We start from the raw sequence: 17,448 nt of genomic DNA, 5'->3' as shown, positions 1-17,448 counted from the left end.
CGACTTCCAGAAATACTTCATCCGGCATCTAATCGCTTACGGCGCTCCGTCGGCTTTTCGTGACCTTGAGAATACCAGCTATGGTATACTTATAGGCGCCTTGCTCCAAGACCGTCATTTTCAGGTTCTCTCAAAACACGACAACCACCATGACAAGCTCAGGCAGGATGTACTCTGGCAATGAAGTCGCTCTGCACAACAGTCGCGAGAGCTGTTGGATCATTGTTCACGGTAGGTAACATGGTTCTTAGATGCATTCCAACCTTCTACTTCTACCCCATCAACAAAAGCGAATGACTAACTTGGACCTTTGTTGTAGGTAAGGTTTACGATGTTACGGACTTCCTAGACGGTGAGTACATGACCATGTGATTAACTTGGTATGCAGCTGGACTGACTAGACCGGTACAGACCACCCTGGTACATACAAGACACCCTTTTGAAGTAATGTGTATGGACTGATGAGTAACTTCAGGCGGAAGTAGGATAATCTTGAAGTATGCTGGAAAGGACGCAACGTACGTCATTCTCCATACCCCGTTTGATTTCTCCTTATGCTCATTTCTGGCACAGTGCAGCGTATGATCCAATTCATCCGCCAGATGCCATTACGACCAACCTCAAACCTGAGAAACAGTCGGTATCTTCCATTGATATGACTATGCCCATCGTAACTCACTCACGTCAGCTTGGGGAGTGTCGATCTCACGACTGTGGAGAAGGTTGAGGTAAAGATTACTGATGAAGAACGCGCACGTCAAGAACGTATCGCTGCCCGCCCACCCCTTTCGGAAATCCTGAACCTTCATGACTTTGAGGTTTGCCTTCTTATGCCATGTGAAACAAAGCATGTGATCAAGTATTTTCTAGGCTATCGCGAAATACACTATGCCAGAGAAAGCATGGGCATATTACTCCTCAGCGGCCGATGACGAAATTACGAACAGGGAGAATCATGCGGCATTTCATAGGTATATTTTATCACAAAACAACGTACAAGATTCTGATCGAACTTCCGTGCTCCAGGATATGGTTCCGTCCGCGAATTCTTAGAGATGTAACTAAAGTTAATTGGTCTACAAGAATTCTGGGGCAGAAGTCAAGCATGCCGTTATTCATCGTATATTCTTTCTTTCCGATTTGAAGTGTTTAATATTCTAAACGTTCTATTCTGCAGACTGCCACAGCTTTGGGCAAGCTCGGTCACCCTGACGGCGAGCTGAATTTGACACGGGCAGCCGCGAAGCATGGCATTATCCAGATGGTCTGCATTTCAGATACATTCGTGTTGTCGAACTGCCGTTCCCATACTCGTTACAGATCCCAACGCTTGCGTCGTGTTCCTTCGATGAAATCATGAACGCTGCAGCGCCTGGCCAAGTCCAGTTCTTCCAGCTTTATGTCAACAAGGATCGCGAAATCACGAAACGCATAGTGCAACATGCCGAGCAACGTGGTATCAAGGGTTTATTTATTACCGTTGATGCTCCACAACTCGGCCGGAGAGAGAAGGATATGAGGCAGAAGTTTGAAGCAGAAGATCCCTCGGAGGTTAGCAAAGCGGGCCAAGGGGGCGTTGATCGCTCCCAGGGAGCAGCACGAGCTATTAGCGTGAGTGATATCCAAGGCTCCACGGCGTGTGGCTCATATTATCTGATAGTCTTTCATCGATCCTGGACTGAACTGGTCTGATATAGCATGGTTCAAGAATATCACTAAGAGTAAGGGACAGAAGCACTTGTCTAAATATTGCTTGTCTCACAATGTCTCGTAATTTGCAGTGCCCCTTATCCTAAAAGGTGTCCAATGCTGGGAGGTACTTTAATTGTCCTTTTCTGGTATTGAGCCTTACATACGTTCTATGCCAGGATGCACTCGAAGCATACGACATTGGACTTAGCGGTGTCGTCCTGTCAAACCACGGCGGACGTCAACTCGACTTCGCACGGTCGGGTCTCGAAGTGCTCGTTGAAGTTACCACCAAACTCAAAGAGAAACGTGGACTTTCGTTCCCCAATGAGAGGTTCCAGTTGTTCATTGATGGTGGTGTCCGCCGTGCAACCGACGTGATGAAAGCTGTTGCATTGGGCGCTACAGCTGGTAAGCCAATAAATTATTGGTGAGGTAATGCCTCAGTCATCCTTGTACAGTCGGCATCGGTCGCCCGTTCTTGTATGCGTACTCAGCATACGGCCCTGAAGGTATGGACCATGCCCTTCAGATTTTGCAAGTGCGTTTCTTCTCCCATTTTTATAGAATCTACATCTTCTCATTACGCTGATAGGACGAGTTTGAAATGAACATGCGCTTGCTGGGGGCACGCAACATCCAGGAAGTTGTGCCAGAGATGGTTGATGCCTCAAATATCCACCTTCACATGGTTGCTGTGCCCACTGATAATCTTTATGAGAAAAATTGTGAGTCCTGTGCCTTTACTTTAGTATTCTAATATAATGCCCTCGTAGACGAGCGACTCCAAGGTGCCCGTCCCAGAGAGATCAAGAACAAGCTGTAGATGTATTTTCAGTGGACTAGACCTGGACCATTATACCGCTGTAGACTATCATTTACAGGATTTAGATGACCATATGCTAGCTTGATTTCAATCATTTTATATATACCTCGATTGATGTTGGAGCACGATGAGCTACGCTCTCACAAGCAGTAAAGATGGAACATAACTTGTCGTCAGCGCCGTAATTAAGAAGGAACGAATGATCGCTTCCTTCAATTTGGTCTGATAGAGAACACTTCGACACGTTATGTACTCCGCATGTACTAGAGACTGCTAGCGAGTAGAACATCATCCCATCTGTTGGAAATACTAGGAATGACTTGCTAGTTGATGGATCAAAATGGAATCTGATAACAAAAGATAGAATAGAATGATGCACCTGTTGGTAACCAAGCTATACGACATCTGCTCGTTAGTCGAGTTGCTGTTTGACCGGACGCAAGCCCCATTCTATCCATGGAGATATCATCGCAGCTGACGAGGACTTCACACCCCATGTGATTGCATAGTGTTCAAGAACGAGATTGAGCTCTTCGACCTCATCAAGCATTTCAAGGCTAGATATTCTGTTTCAAATGCAGACAAATGAGATTCTGTGAATCGCATTATGTGTGCCATAAGAAGACTTACCTTCCTAGTTCTGACAGCTCGATGTAATTACTTCTGATGTTACGAAGGGTCAGCGCCTTCGCAGAAGTGAACCCATGCCTTAAGAAACGGGCGGGGAGAGATTCTAAAGAAGGATATGGTTTTGCCCCTGGAAGAGAAACATTTCTCGCCTTTGTGGTACATCGCACTGAGATCAGACTGTCAACGTCAAAGTGGACGACTTACTCGAAGATTGTTCATCATGACTTGCCCAAAGGCATCCTCTAGTCCGAACATTTCATACACTGTACATCCCAGAGTGCCTGGCAATGGAGTGTGGGTGCTTGGGCTGAAGAAGTCAACAAACCATTGGATCAAGGTGGATGAGGCCTCCGGAGACATGTAAACCAGAACACATTCAAATAATAGAAGTGTTGGAAGAGCAGGGGACAGATAATCTTTGAAGAGCCCCGGAAGAATGTCTGCGGGGGGTTTGCGAAGATCACATGGCAAAAGATGATATCTGGACGAGTGCAAGGCCTGCCCGCCAAGATCTACAAGGAGCATTGCAGGAGTGGTTATTCGCGCATCGTTGTGCGACCTCACTGACCTAAATCCGAAGGACCAAGAGTAGTGCTGAGCCCACTTCTCGGATTGCGAATGGCCATTGCTTTCTTTGTGGTCACATCCGGAAAGTCGAGTTCGAAATACGTCCCAATCTGCTCTTTCCAAGGTCCTTCCTACTAGCCGTTTCACCGTCAGCCGGTCGGTGGGGGTAGGAAGCCATTAATCACCATTAAACGCCAAAACCGCGTGTCACTCCCTGCCCCGAGACTAACAATCTGACAGAGTTGCCCCTCCGGCTTGGAGAAGTCAAGCCACTGCTCCACGAGTCTGTCGATGGCTTCAGATCGCACATAAGTGCCAATATTGATCAATGGTGGCCGCAGGGGCTGTAGCTGCGCTCGAGGCAGCAGGGAACTGATGAAACGGTCGTTCAGATAGCCTTTCCTAACTGCAGATAGTCGTGCCAACGCTGCATCTGAATCTGTCTGACGAATAGCAGCATCGGAATCATGAGCCCTTTCGCTTCGATAAGCAGGTGCGGGCGGGTGCATTGACAACGATCAGTGATTGCAATAATGATGCAGAGACTACGTAAAGAAATATTTGTTTGTTCAACTTTGTACCAAATCATGACCAGGCGAAGTTCAGCGCTTCAGTTTCAGCCGTCGGCTTCTGCAGACTTTTGCATGCATGTTCAGCAGTTAAGATAGCATTCTCCTCCATGCTCTCAGCGCACATACCACGATTACAGCTGTTTTCCCTGACTTCCGTTACAGTGACCACCGCACCAGTACACCCTCACTTTGAAACTCATATGCCGGCAGCTGCTTGCTACTAACCATGCCCTCGCACAATCAGTACTGAGTTATGGAGACCACTTAAAATCAAGAAGTTTGTCAGCTCAGTGGCAGAACTCAGCAGCCGAACCGGGAATGAGACGCTCAGATCACGGAGGTATGGAAACAGGCAGCAAAGTGATTTTATGTGCGTCTAATATACCCCCTTTTCATCTTGGGCTAGGTGCTGATACTCAAGCCTTCATTTATATAGTTACTATTACGAAGGAGCAAGAAAATAGAATGCTGGGCCGCAGCAGCAGTGACGCTTGTTGACTTCGATGCCTCCCAAGTGAGCTTGACGACCGGCTCGGAAGAAGAAGGAAAGAAGAAATTGCGGACATGCATTTACTGTATCGAGTGCAAGGGCAGATTTTTCATGAAGTATTCTTTGTGAATGACGGTATCAGTTAATGTCATGTTCGTGGCTTCTTGAGAGGTATTTTCAGAAATTGACTTTGCTTGTATTTAGATTGTGACGCGCTGCAACGTTGGTCTCGGTCACTGACAGTAACAAGCGGCTCTGTTTCACGCTGGACATCACCGTCATCACATCTTCTTGCCCTGGCGGTCATATGTTAGATCTTATCTTGCATCACACAGCGGCACATAACCGTAGATATTTGTCGTTCTAATGTCACCGCGCTTGTTCTGGTCCTGCAGACATGCAAATGACTGGTGTAGTTCCTTCAGATTTCCCTGCCCTTCCTCGAATTTGTTGAATAAATTTCTGGGGGTAGATCTATAGGTGGATCGCCATCTAATGTAACCTCCCAAGTTTATTGTTCTATTGGGCCAGAGGTTACTTGGTTTCGAGGGTGTGTTTTCAGTGACTTCCCTTACTTGTGATACTCAATATTAGATATGGAGTTTTCGTTCACGGACCCGTCGCAGCGGATCCCAAACAGCCCTGTATGCATTGCGATTCCTTGTCAGTGACGATGGTGTTGAGCTCGGTAATAATTTAATTAATGTCGTCACAGAGCAACCGCTGGGGAATCCCGAACAAACCTTGCGAAAGTCGTCCAACGATTTGTTTTATGACGTGTCTCCTCCTTTCAGTTGTGTGCAAGCCCTCAGGAACTAGATGCTTATTTGTGATGCAACATTACTTTGGGTCTTTCACACTTCAGAACACCAGATCGGTACCAGGACGAAACTCCAAAAGGAAATCTTATATTGTCCGTAGGCTGCAGACTTCAGAGTACCCAACAAGTGTAACTACTCATACTCGGATTTCCCGCGCTCTACGCCACTGTCAGTTGACACGTGTACGTGCTCCTCGAAAGCAATTGTAGTCATGGCAGTTCCGCCATTGATATCCGAGTTTGTCACGAGCTTGGCGTGATATTCTCGAACGCTAAGCATGAGACGTGGTCCCAGCACAAACATCTGCAGAAGCGTTGTAATTTCAAGAATGCCAACATAGATCTCAGCTCCAACGGAAGATAAGTTCTATAAAAACGATAAAGAGGGGTCAGATCCGAATGACAATCGCAGATTGGCGTACCGAGATCTTTGGAGTCAGGTAGCCGAGGGTGAAGCAAGAAACAGCCGCATAGCTAGCACGAGAAACTTCAGCGGAAAGATCATCCTATTTAAATCAAGAACTCACGCTACGAAGTAAAGCACGTGAGTTTTGATCAACGCCGTGAACCAATGCTCGATGGTCCGTCTACTCGATGGCCGTTGCAATTCACGGAAGTGTTTTACAACAATCCAGACCGCAAGACAAAGTACGAGGACCTCCCATGCAGTAGCGAGTGTCCAAGCCACGGCCGTCAGAACTTGGACCTCTCCCTTGCGTACACATTGACGGGTGCCGGTAAGAATGAACTCCTCTAATGTTTGTCAACATAAGCTTGTTGTGATTCAATCTTACATCGATAATCAAAGCATACCCCATGAAAGGTGGCTGCATCCTATTGCAGCGATCACTCCGCAGGCAATCGTGACAGCCAGGAAGGTTACAACAACAAAGATGTGCATCTTTCTTGACCGCTGATACATGGCATATAACCGAGTGATCATGATGACTTGCATGATATTTCCATTAAGTCAATATCACTGAGGTACTGCAGCTGAATGGCTCACCGCTCAACATGGAATTTACAAAAAAAGACAACCACAATTGTGTGAAGCCAATAATAGCGCCTGAAAAATCCAGTTACTAATGAACATAGGAGGACTGGATGCTTCTAATGAACTCACACCTATTCCAGTTAGTCATTGTACTGCACCGACAAGCCAGTCAAGATTCTCACTCACTCCTATGTAGGAGTGCGTTAGACGGACGGCAATGGGTGGCAACAGAATACTGACTGCATCTGTCAACGAAACTGACGGGACACTTGCTATATGCCGAAGTCGGAAGGGAGGGACACAGTGAAAGTCAGAAGACGTACATGCTATGTTTAGGCTGATCATGGGAGACTGAGTATTAGCTTAGTTCCAACTTGTAAGCCCTGATCACATACGCAGAATATAGTATTCCAATGCAACGAACCTAAAGTGACAATAAATTAGCGTTGTGAGCTGAGCTTATAACACGAGAGATACCACGTACATTGAGATACAGGACACTCATGAGGGACCAGCGTCGCTTCTGCCGAATCCGCTGTCTTATCACATGTTGTTCTTTTGTTATGGGACCTGCTCACCCAGACCAGTTCAAACTATGAACCATTGTTAATGAGATGCGGATGCTCCGGTATTGAATGACACTACCTCTTGTCCGAATGTGAGTACTGGTGAATACCATTAGGACATTTATAATTGGACAAGTACTATCTCGCTCACCCCAATCGTATGCCACGGCAGTAGTGGATGCAACTGCATGACAAGGCCAGAGCAAAGATACATAAAGCGGGATATCACCAAATTATTCGTGCACGCACCTACAAAATAGCTGTATACACGATAGACATTGATAAGCGGCCACCAAGCTGGATTATCTGAGACCAAGGTCATATTCAAGGGATTGGAGTCAGGTTGTCTGCGAGAGGTGGTAAGTGTTCATGCTAGATATACCACATCCCAGACCTTTGATGCGCTGGAATTAAAAAGGGTTTATTTGGATATCGGCTCTAGCGGTCTGCGACATCGAACTGTTGGTGGTTTTGCAATAGAAATAGTTGCACGGAAATTGAATACCGCCGCGTGTCGAAAAAGCTCCTTATATTTAGTACTGTGGGACATTCTAAGTTCGCGGTTCTTGAGAGGTCTTGACAGTCCCTGACATTGGCAGTTCAGAATTCGTGGGTCATTGGGCGGTGGAACGATGTTACAACCTGACAATGTTAAATCGACCCTGGTAGGGACCGTGAGGTGCGGGAATATATATAAGTAAACCCGTTCAATTGCTGGCATGCGTTGTTTAACAGGCCTTATCGGCGTTGCACCAATTTGCGTCACCATCCCTAACCCTGCAACTCAAGCTTCTCAAAGTTCGAAGTTTGGACGTTGGCTAGCACAGCGACTTTGATGGAACAACAAAGAAAGTAGCGGAGTAAGAGCTGCATGGGCCATCAAGCACTAGTACCGGCGTACGAGGACATCGTGCTTCCTCCAAATCATGTAACACCGAGTCCACCGCGCTGTCAATCCACTTCACTCGTCCCTGTCTTGCAAATCTGGCAACTGCGACGCCAGCCATCTAAAGAGACCGGCCAGCATAATCAATACGACATATACTGCATTTCCTCCTAGAATGTTGTGCTCCTTCGACAAAGCAAAGAGCGAAGTCGCCAACGCGGGACCAACGGCACGAGCCACGGACGCGGAGGTTTGGCCAAGGCCATTGATAGCGCCAAGGACGTTGTTTGAAGGAGCAGAGGCTGTGATAAACAGGAAGATAGTCCCTGCAACGAAGTGGGTTGCTTGTAATGACAAGACAATTTCGTTGCAACACGCACCATATGCCAAATGCCATACGACTACCAGAACTAGTTGGCAAAACAAGGCAAACGTGACTACGTGATCAACTTCCCCCCTTGCGCGTAAAAGCCATGAAAGTATCGGATACATAAAAATGATTGGTGCGTAACACGACACTGACACACAGAATAGGCGCTTTGCACTAAGCCAATCCACGATTTTAGCAAAGAATAATGCCTGAAAGACACCATCTACGATACCAAACAACGCCAGCCACGACCCAATAGAAGAAGGAGAAAATCCAAGACCGCCAAGATAGGTAGGCGTCGAAAAGAACAGTGGCAAAAGAACCCTGAAAGAAATGTCAAGGAAAGCGAGCATGGCGTAGTTTGCAATTGGAATAACAACGGTAGGTGTGAGCAGATCTCGCAAGGGCATATTTGCCATGGATTGTTGGGCAATTGATTCAGTGTCGGCACTACTTGAAACGCCGGTCGTGGTTGAAGTCAACCTTGGTTGACGTTTTGTTGATAATGTCTGTTGATCGTGAGTAACGTGTGCAACACGACGGGTATGTACGACTTACTTCTTCTAATAAAATTGACATCAGAAGAATCGCAACGAGGAACAGACAGGCTGCCACCGCACAAGGCAGAAAGTATGGGTATTGTCCCCAAAATGAACCGGCAAACAATGCGGGCCAACGATCTTGCGGTCGCGCGAGTGTTCCACCCATTAAAGGACTGACATGTATTTCATCATTTGCCAACTCCATAGTCAACGGTCCTACTTACCCGACAGAGCCTCCAATGCACCAGACGATCGGGAAGAAGGCAAATGCCTGAGCCATATTTGTGGAGTCCGTCAATTCACCCACCATAGTCTTCATGACTCCCACATTGCCATTCAGAAAACCGCTCATGCAGCGGCTAGAGAAAGCTGGTGTGTCAGCATCCCTTATCTCCTTCAGCTGATGGCACACCTGATTACAAGGCTCCAGAAGGTCGTCGAGAGGCCGAAACATAGCATCGAAATGCAGCCTCCTGAGAGTCCAATTACCAACACCGGCTTGCGCCCAATGCGATCAGACAGCCGGCTCCACCTCAGCGTTGTCAGTGCCTGCGCGGCGAAAAACAGAGACTCCTGGTAATCATATCCGATGAAGAAACCATTCTCGCAAGTCGCAATTCCAGCACCTACAATGATTCCAGCATAATATCCTACAGCTGCATCATCACCCCCAGTGATTCCAAGTTCTCTGATAAGCTGAGAGAGCGAGCGAAACAATATCAAAGGTGGACGTCGAAGAGAAATATTATCATCGCGAAGTCATACCTGATTGATGTACGGGAATATAGACGTCGAAGCGATGGGTTCCATCAGTTGAAGCGCCATAAGTATGCCTATCTGGAGTTTTGGAAGAGGCGTTTTAGGTTTCTTCGAGCCCCCTGCAGGGATCAGGGGCGTAGTGTCGCTTGCTGGGACACCAGGAGAATTGGAGGTGTCCATTCTGATGAGTTAGTAGGGCTGATTTGAATCCAGGTAGAGCCGTGCAAGTACAGACGCAGATATCCGGCGGGCTGCCTTGATATAGAAGAACAGGACTCCAACTATCTGTATTTATATCTGATATGCGCATCCGTTGATACGGTCAGTTTTTGAAATGATGTCAAGTCAATTTGTCAAGCGACATACCTCCGAGTCAAAAATTTGTGAAGGGGAAAAACTCCGGTGCGAGTTATCCGAGTTCTTAATAGACGTGGTGTGTAAGGCTGACCTATAGTTCGATGGGGAATTGAGACGAGACAACGAGGCGAGTAGATTCTTAGGGCTTTTTGCTGCGAAGGTCTTGTCGTGCGTGGAGCGGGAATTCAGCGTCTCTGATTCTGCTAATTAGTGTAGGTAGACATGGGTGGTATATATACGTTGGCAGCGAATTCTACTATACCAGAACAAGTCTAGAGGAATGTGTCCACGTACTCGGACGCGAAGAGTTCAACTCTTCGCGTCAGTGAGTCACGTGGCTGTGTTGAACTTATGGTAAGCCAGGTAAGTTCGAACGCCTCATTTTGAAGCTGGATCGGTGCGTAAAGGATATACTATCCTTACAGGTGTTAGTGGTGTTAGCTCAGCAGCCCTACAGGCACTCCTGGACCCATTTTATCGCCGTCCTTGAATTTCATCGCTTTTGATGTCTCCCAGTGTTGTGTGAGAAGGCAACGCTAACACGTCCTATGGCGTGAGCGCCACGGAGTATTCGGTTACGGGTGTCATTAAAATCATCTCCTCCTTATGATACTAGGCTTTAAGATGCATGGGGATCCTCCGACCCCACGTTCTGTCTTCCAGGCTCAACAAGTGCATCATAGCTGCCACTCCCCTTCTCATCTTCCTTCAGCCGCCCCTCAAAATAATCCGGATCTTCGTTGCTGGAAGGAAGGCCGTCCTCTTTCGGAAGGGGGTCGCGCGGGTGCAGAGACTCGCTGTGGGGGCTTGATTGCCTGTCATCACGCGTGGCAGGGATGAGTGGTTCGTCGTTCGTCTTTTCGAATTCGGAGGGAAGCATGATGGCGCGGTCGATGGCCACTGGGAGACCACGATGTCGCCCGCGAAGCATGACGATGCATAAAATGAGCTTTGACAGAGGCTTCAAGGCACCGGAAAACGAGTAATTTTCCTACCAAAGAAAATAAGAATTCTTCAATTATAACACAACATCATCACTCACGGTAGGTATCCCGAGACTGAGACCAACAGTGCCGTATGCTGAGACTAATTCAAAAACTGGCTGGGATTGAGCACAAATGCGGTTCGATATGATGAAGACATACTGATAGTAAAAATATTGAACCAGCCCTGTATCTCCGTGTTGTCCAAATTTCCACGCTACCATTAGTTGACCCATTAGAACCGTCGTGAATACTCCGCCGTTGCACTGCTTACCTCTATGATACAAACTAACACCAGCGCCTACATCAGACAAATTCAGTCTACTCCCCCACGGTGACTGCGCACAAGCTTACCAGACACAACCACCACATGTCTTTAATATAGTCGGGTGAGACACATTATTAGACAATGAACAATCAGACATACCAAATGCCAGCTGTCGACGCGCATGCATGGCCAGATACCGAGACCATACCGTCATCCTTGGGCCTACAGTCGAAAAGGCGTTCTCGTCCATTGAATGGTCATCATGCTTGTATATACCCAGGGACTGCTCTTCGTATACGTTTGTCGAGCGAACACTAGATTGATAAGCGTCAGAAATATCTGTTTGCACGGTTGCCAAAGGTGAACGCACCTTAGTGCAATGGGGTCTCGAAAGGCAGTCAGTTTTATGCGTATCACCAATCATAAAGGCACTCACATACGCTAACATACATCATGATAACATACAGCACTCTATTCCTTGAAGTCAGCGCCTTTTCCATACGATGATTGCTCAACCTAACTTGACAGCCGGAGCTATTCTGGCAAGTGGAACTATTCCAAACCCCGCGGCACGAACAGCAATGGCCTGATATAGTCCAGCGACAATTCTCGTTCCTATGGGTATGGAATCGATGTCAGGGTTACCGATATCGAGGACCAAAAAGCAGAACCAGTCTGTAAAACTACATTTCCGAGTTCAGCATGCGACCGTAGAGATGGTCGTGAGATGAGCGTACTTCATGAAGACCAGAATCGTAAGGAGGAACCAAGTTTGGTACGAAGGGAAAAGATAAACAAAGCATCGACGGGGATGGTCCAAGAGGAAGTGTAGTGTTTCATTGACTCGAGAATCCCTCGGTACGAGTTTCGTCATTACCCAACTTCCTAAGATGAACAACCAGTTTATCAAAGAGGTAGCACACTCACATGAGAAAACGGAGTCTTCAGGTATTTTTTGAGTTAAAACTGTTATGCATCCCGAATTTGCAAACTCACAGTATAGGCTAACAATCATGATTTATTAATATGTTGTTAAAACGAGCTTACTGCCACTCACAAAAGCAGTGTTGCCAGCCAAGATACAAAACATCATAAAAAAGATCACTTGACCAAGAAAACGTCAGCATCATTCAGTACATATGATATATGATACTCACTTGGATAGGCTGTCTGGAAGGGCACCATGCTCTGATCGACAAGAGAAGTTCCGGTATTTGTGTACGCCGATACGACTTGGAAGAGTGAAAACCTACACTCGTGTTCTATTAGCTGATGCCTTGTTGACATTGTAAGGCACTGCTCACCAAGGGACCGCGACTTTTCTGAATAGGGCAGGAGGTTCGAGATCGCTCGACCACTTTGGCAATGTCATGTAAGGAGCGATCACCACGAAGGAAATTAGTTGTACGACTATGTGATACTACGAAGACCGTTTAAGCTAACGAGGACGACTGAAAACGAGATCACTTACAGATGCAATTAACCATAGCAGGGCGTTCAGTGCCCGAAATTCGACTCCACCCAACTCCTCAAGCTGTTCGTTCGTCGAAAAATGAAACGCAGAATTACGCCCGACAATTGCGTCGAACGAGATATACGTAACAGGCTTCGTACCTTCCTTAGCGCTAATACTTCCGCTATGGGCTGGTCTCCCAGGGATACTCGCAGCGCCACTCATAGTCCGTCCCAGACCACCGCCCGTCAGTGTAGTAGTAACAGGAATCGTTACAGTTCTCTTCAGTCTGTTCTTGGCACGAGGAAACAGCCAACCAAACAGCATCCCTAGCAGCTCGTGCGGCATAGGAAAACCCCCGAACCCTCGCAGCATCTGTTCTTGCGGCTGGTCAACGTGATCGAAGGAATGCGATGGATACGAGCCCGATGCGCGCCTAGCTTCGCCAGATCGATGAGTTTGAGTGGTTGGGTGCTGCGCCATTGGTACGTGCGAATGTTGAGGCACTGCGGAAGAACGGCGGCGGCGGGGAGCAGAGAAACCCGAAAGTGAAATATCTGATGAAATGTCAGGGGAATCTGAGCGACCGCTCCGGCTGCCAACAGGAAAGAGGGGAGGATGGGAACGAGAAACCGTGGGTGCAAACTCGATAGTCGCTGTCCGTGGCATTCCAGTCGATGCAACTGATGTCACAGCACCCCGACTCGCTTCAGGCAGCCAATTTGAGAGTTCCCCTGAAGGTCCTGTATCGGATGGACGACGTGTGCGTCCACTGATGTAAAACATATGTCAGGCTCACTGGTACCAAAAAATAGTGTTGTGGGTGCCTACGAGGTGTGTCTCTGCGGATCTGCGGGCCCCGCATTGCCAGTTTCTACACGTGGGTTCTTGATCTCGACATCAGTGCCCAATTCAAGCTGCTCCGGAGTGTGGGTCAACTCATCGGTAAACGCGAGTTGACGAGGCGAGGGCCCTTGTTCATCGTTTAGACTTGTTGCACTGGATTTCAACGAAAACCGCTTCATTGGGATCGCACCGCTTTCCGTGATCCGTCCGCTCGGGTTGACCAGTTTAGGGGGCGCATCCATGCGCCTGATCATATCGGGTCTCAGTCTCTTTGCACTATCCTTCGGTGTCGTTCGAGCATCATCACTAGCAGAATCCTCCGGTACTGTACTAAGGCCAGTCTTCCTCCGGAAAATGCGACGGGACCATCCGCCTTTACTGCTGACAGAACTCCCAGACGCAGTGGCAAGCTGCTGCTCCACTTTGATCGCGGCTTGTCGGGCAGCCTCTACTTCAATAATATGATCGAATGTCTTAGCAAAATAGTACCTGTAAGATTGTGAGCAAGTAATCGTTGACGTGCAAAATAAAATAAGGACCTCCTGGTGTACACCATCACCCACGATACTATGACCTTGAGCCAAGGTTAGAGAAGCACGATTTCTACCTGAAGCCGAGAAACGCACTGGGTTACCAATACACATCTGGATGAACAGCAAGACTTGCTGCCAAGCAGTAAGCTGACTCAAGTTCACGGTCGCTAGCCCACACATGGTTATTGCGCTGACTGAGTTGTATAGCGCATCGATGTATGCAACTGGATATCTGCCATTGCTGGCATAAAGGACCCCAGAGAATATCAGGGGTGTCAAAGTGCTAAACATACATGTTATCAGATGCCGACTGACAGCGGTGTTATGTCGCGGACTCACAAGAAGATGACGTGTATGCGGAAAAAGTTGAGATGCGTCCTGATGGTTTGCCACGCGTTGTGTTCTGAAGATGACATTGAAACCTGCTCCGGCATTCCGGCGAAATCGCGCGTGAAGATCGTGGGCGAACTTGCTAGGAATGAGAACAAGCCTATGTCAACGTCAACCAGTGCTTAATATCATGGTCAGAGATTGATGCTCCTTACTTGGAACTCGGGGTCGGCGAACAAACTCAAACAAGCGTGACATGCTGATGTAAGACCCCTGAACAACGACTCAGAGGCAAGAGGTAGAATGGTGAGAACACTGGCGGAGCCAAGAACATGTAAGAATGCTAGTATGTAAAAAGAACAAAAAACCGTATCGAAATGTATAAAAGTTGTTGGAGATGAGGAACTAAAGCTTCCTATAGCATTCGACGAACTGCACCCTTCACACCTCATCTGGCATACTATCCCTTGTCAAAATGTTTCGCCCATTCTTCACCTTCACTTGGTGTTCCGCTAGTATCGCCTCAGCTCACCCTTTCTATACCATGACCTCTTCTTGCTTCTTCTCTCGAAACTCGCATATTTTTTTTGAGAGCATCAAGCGTCACTTCCCTGCCATCCGTGCTTTTGATGGTAACTTTGGCTGTGGAGCGTCCGCCAGGTATGAAGTCTCGGGCGTTCTTGTTAAGGCGAGATGCGTTGGCGGTAGAAGGTGTTGGTATTGGCGGTGGGGAGGATACGGAGGGAGGCGGTTGAGGCGCATGAGGGGGATGCGGTGCAGCGTGTGCCATGGTGGGTATGCCAGGTAGTTGGGGGGCTGCGGGACGAGGTGACATGGGAAGGGGTCCAGGTTGATGGGGAGGAGCGGCTTGAGGGACAAGTTGCTGATGAGGCTGTCGGTGCATATGTTGGGGGGGCATAGCATAATATGTCCGAGAAGGTGGTTGTTGACCGTACGACTTGCATCACGTTGAGATTATGGTTGACTTATAGATATATATAATGAAATACTAACACAGTATGGGGCCCATGGCATGGGCTGCATGGGCAGCTGCTGTGTTACACCTCCAGGGGGGCCTTGATGTTGGCGCGAAACCATTCGGGGGCTGGCAGGCATAGGCGGGCCACCAAGACCCCCTGGCCCAGCTCCCTGTCGAGACTGGTTTTGCACGCTTGACACTGCACGAGAGAATGCAAGGGAACGTGGGGTGGCCTCGCAAACGGCAGCGATCGTCGTGGGCGCGGCAATAGCATTGCGGGTGACCCATTTACGGTCACGCAACTCAATGACGTCCTACCACGATGATGAGCACAACCGACAAAGAAACTAAAAAAATTCCACCAACCTGAAGCATGAACTGCATACGAGAGTTGACATCCAGGCTCTTACTGAGCACCTTCATGCGCGTGAAGTAGACGTCCATATGCGCACGAGCCTTAGGCTTATCCATCAACTGGCCAACTATCTTCAACAGCTGGCACAAACTCTCGATCTCCTCTTCCTCGGGGTCCTCGAAGCTTGCCAACAGCTTCCTCACAATATTGTGCATGATACGCTCTGTGACCATCTGCAGCTTGAACAGCTCGCCGGTAAACTTGATGAGACCAAGACCCTGGCGTTTCGCCTTCTGAGCAGCGTAGTACTCATCGAAATTAAACTCAGCATCCAAGGTGCCCGTTTTGTTTGTAGCCTTGGGCGCTCGATAGTCAGAAGCCCCCGCAGCAGCAGTGGCTTCCTCGGCTACCCACCCCCGCTCGAAGTCCTCTTGACACCGGCTGAGGAGGTGCTTCCGGAAGAGAAGACCACCTGCAATAGGTTTGCCGTCCGAGTTCTTGATTCCGTCATCCTGCACCTCCGGACTGATCTGCTCCATCATCTTTCGACAAAGCCGTGCATACATCTCGCTCCATGCAGGCTCATCGGTTGCATGCTCAAACACCAGCCGGCTGACTTGGAGGAGCGTCCGCCCGTCCTTCTCGATCACACTCTTGTTTGCCCAGTAAATGATCTGGTCTGAAATAGACTCGAACTTCTCCATCGTGAGCTTGTTGAGCAACGCCCTGACCTTACGGTCGACCAGCTCAGGTGAATCAACGTCAGGTTGGGCCTTACGAGTCGTATTTGCAGGAACCCAGCGGTTGGCAGAAAATTCGAGGGTTGGGACGGGCTTGAAATCGGCGCCTAGTACGGGTGCCACGCCGGATGATCCAATGTCAAAACCCTGTCCTTGCTGGGACATCGTGGCTTTGCTAGCATCACAACGCTTCTCACCACGTTTGGTGCGGGTGCGTTTTCCATGCATGGGATGACCAGGGCCACCCTGACTAGGCGTGCTTCCTATCAAGGAGCGAAATTGAAACGCGGTAGCACCGCTGGTTGGATCAGAACATACGTTAGATGACAGGGCAAAGCGCTGCTCGCTGGTAAGCTTGCGTCCTGGGGACTGGAAGTTTCCCATCTGGAAACCATTCGGAACGGATATTTTCTGGAAGCTGCCGATTCTCGGACCTATGGAAGCCTGACTTGAACCACCGCCAGCCACGTCAATCGAGGGACGGGGTTCAATGCCAAGGACACCGAGAGCAGCTAGGGTGGGCGGCTTCAGCTTGCAGATATGCATGAACTGCAAAAGGAAGTCACGATCGTATCTACATAGAATCATGGATAAGTCACTTAAGTGAAAGAGGCAAAACTACCAACCTGAATCGGCCGTCCCTGACGTTCGCATTGAGCTCAACATTAGGGCGCTTGATACCTTCAGGGTACGCCACCTCGCTGAGATTCTCAATGACACGTGCGGTGAGGAGTACGGAAGGGGGAGGTGCAGAAACATCTCCCTCCGCTGAAGCAATGTCGAGAGGGCCAGGACGTCGTCGAGAAATCTCAGTGGGAGGAGATATCGCAAGGGTATGTGTCTCCAATTTCTTCCCGCTATCGCTGTTGAACTGGGGTTCAGGAACTTCGCCA

General features: G+C 48.5%; 7 protein-coding genes across 7 annotated transcripts; 2 read left to right on the top strand and 5 right to left on the bottom strand.

Moving 5' to 3' along the window:
• Window positions 1-39: 39 nt before the first annotated feature.
• On the top strand, window positions 40-2,619 carry DEU56DRAFT_773587 (FMN-dependent dehydrogenase-domain-containing protein). The gene is made up of 16 exons (XM_041351570.1): window positions 40-231; window positions 320-352; window positions 412-420; window positions 476-518; window positions 574-636; window positions 689-818; window positions 871-971; window positions 1,027-1,120; window positions 1,178-1,264; window positions 1,321-1,611; window positions 1,661-1,721; window positions 1,782-1,816; window positions 1,869-2,100; window positions 2,151-2,230; window positions 2,285-2,417; window positions 2,466-2,619. Exons 1-16 carry the CDS (start codon window positions 150-152, stop codon window positions 2,513-2,515), a joined length of 1,524 nt encoding a protein of 507 aa, XP_041213657.1. The 5' UTR covers window positions 40-149; the 3' UTR covers window positions 2,516-2,619.
• On the bottom strand, window positions 2,620-4,261 carry DEU56DRAFT_773577 (S-adenosyl-L-methionine-dependent methyltransferase). Its single transcript, XM_041351569.1, has 5 exons — window positions 3,898-4,261; window positions 3,714-3,843; window positions 3,350-3,657; window positions 3,146-3,294; window positions 2,620-3,081 (listed from the first exon to the last, which is right to left on the bottom strand). Exons 1-5 carry the CDS (start codon window positions 4,219-4,221, stop codon window positions 2,928-2,930), a joined length of 1,065 nt encoding a protein of 354 aa, XP_041213656.1. The 5' UTR covers window positions 4,222-4,261; the 3' UTR covers window positions 2,620-2,927.
• Window positions 4,262-8,115: 3,854 nt separating this feature from the next.
• On the bottom strand, window positions 8,116-9,891 carry DEU56DRAFT_955028 (major facilitator superfamily domain-containing protein; the record flags this gene model as incomplete). The annotated part of the gene is made up of 7 exons (XM_041359218.1): window positions 8,116-8,366; window positions 8,421-8,450; window positions 8,568-8,919; window positions 8,969-9,125; window positions 9,177-9,311; window positions 9,365-9,648; window positions 9,718-9,891. 7 exons carry the CDS (start codon window positions 9,889-9,891, stop codon window positions 8,116-8,118), a joined length of 1,383 nt encoding a protein of 460 aa, XP_041213655.1.
• Window positions 9,892-10,687: 796 nt separating this feature from the next.
• Window positions 10,688-14,567, bottom strand: DEU56DRAFT_727155 (cation transport protein-domain-containing protein; the record flags this gene model as incomplete). Its single annotated transcript, XM_041347966.1, has 18 exons — window positions 10,688-10,811; window positions 10,863-11,059; window positions 11,111-11,166; window positions 11,214-11,268; window positions 11,326-11,352; window positions 11,406-11,425; window positions 11,479-11,633; window positions 11,752-11,790; window positions 11,841-12,002; window positions 12,057-12,241; window positions 12,377-12,423; window positions 12,477-12,568; window positions 12,624-12,739; window positions 12,791-13,475; window positions 13,712-14,107; window positions 14,158-14,192; window positions 14,245-14,434; window positions 14,491-14,567. 18 exons carry the CDS (start codon window positions 14,565-14,567, stop codon window positions 10,688-10,690), a joined length of 2,658 nt encoding a protein of 885 aa, XP_041213654.1.
• A 280-nt stretch (window positions 14,568-14,847) lies between these two features.
• Window positions 14,848-15,372, top strand: DEU56DRAFT_471497 (uncharacterized protein). The gene has a single exon (XM_041346391.1). It carries the CDS (start codon window positions 14,957-14,959, stop codon window positions 15,287-15,289), a length of 333 nt encoding a protein of 110 aa, XP_041213653.1. The 5' UTR covers window positions 14,848-14,956; the 3' UTR covers window positions 15,290-15,372.
• Window positions 15,373-16,941, bottom strand: DEU56DRAFT_471496 (armadillo-type protein). The gene is made up of 3 exons (XM_041346390.1): window positions 16,874-16,941; window positions 15,827-16,818; window positions 15,373-15,774 (listed from the first exon to the last, which is right to left on the bottom strand). Exons 2-3 carry the CDS (start codon window positions 16,781-16,783, stop codon window positions 15,457-15,459), a joined length of 1,275 nt encoding a protein of 424 aa, XP_041213652.1. The 5' UTR covers window positions 16,784-16,818; window positions 16,874-16,941; the 3' UTR covers window positions 15,373-15,456.
• A 97-nt stretch (window positions 16,942-17,038) lies between these two features.
• Window positions 17,039-17,381, bottom strand: DEU56DRAFT_698218 (uncharacterized protein; the record flags this gene model as incomplete). Its single annotated transcript, XM_041347273.1, has 2 exons — window positions 17,039-17,129; window positions 17,182-17,381. Coding segments are annotated over 2 exons (291 nt in total), but the record flags the coding sequence as incomplete, so codon positions are not given.
• Window positions 17,382-17,448: the final 67 nt, after the last annotated feature.

This window comes from Suillus clintonianus (genome assembly GCF_016758775.1).
Source record: "Suillus clintonianus strain FC179 chromosome Unknown DEU56scaffold_6, whole genome shotgun sequence".
NCBI classification, from domain to species: domain Eukaryota; kingdom Fungi; phylum Basidiomycota; class Agaricomycetes; order Boletales; family Suillaceae; genus Suillus; species Suillus clintonianus.
Note: the sequence above shows the minus strand (reverse complement) of the source record. Positions and strands in the feature narration are given on the sequence as shown.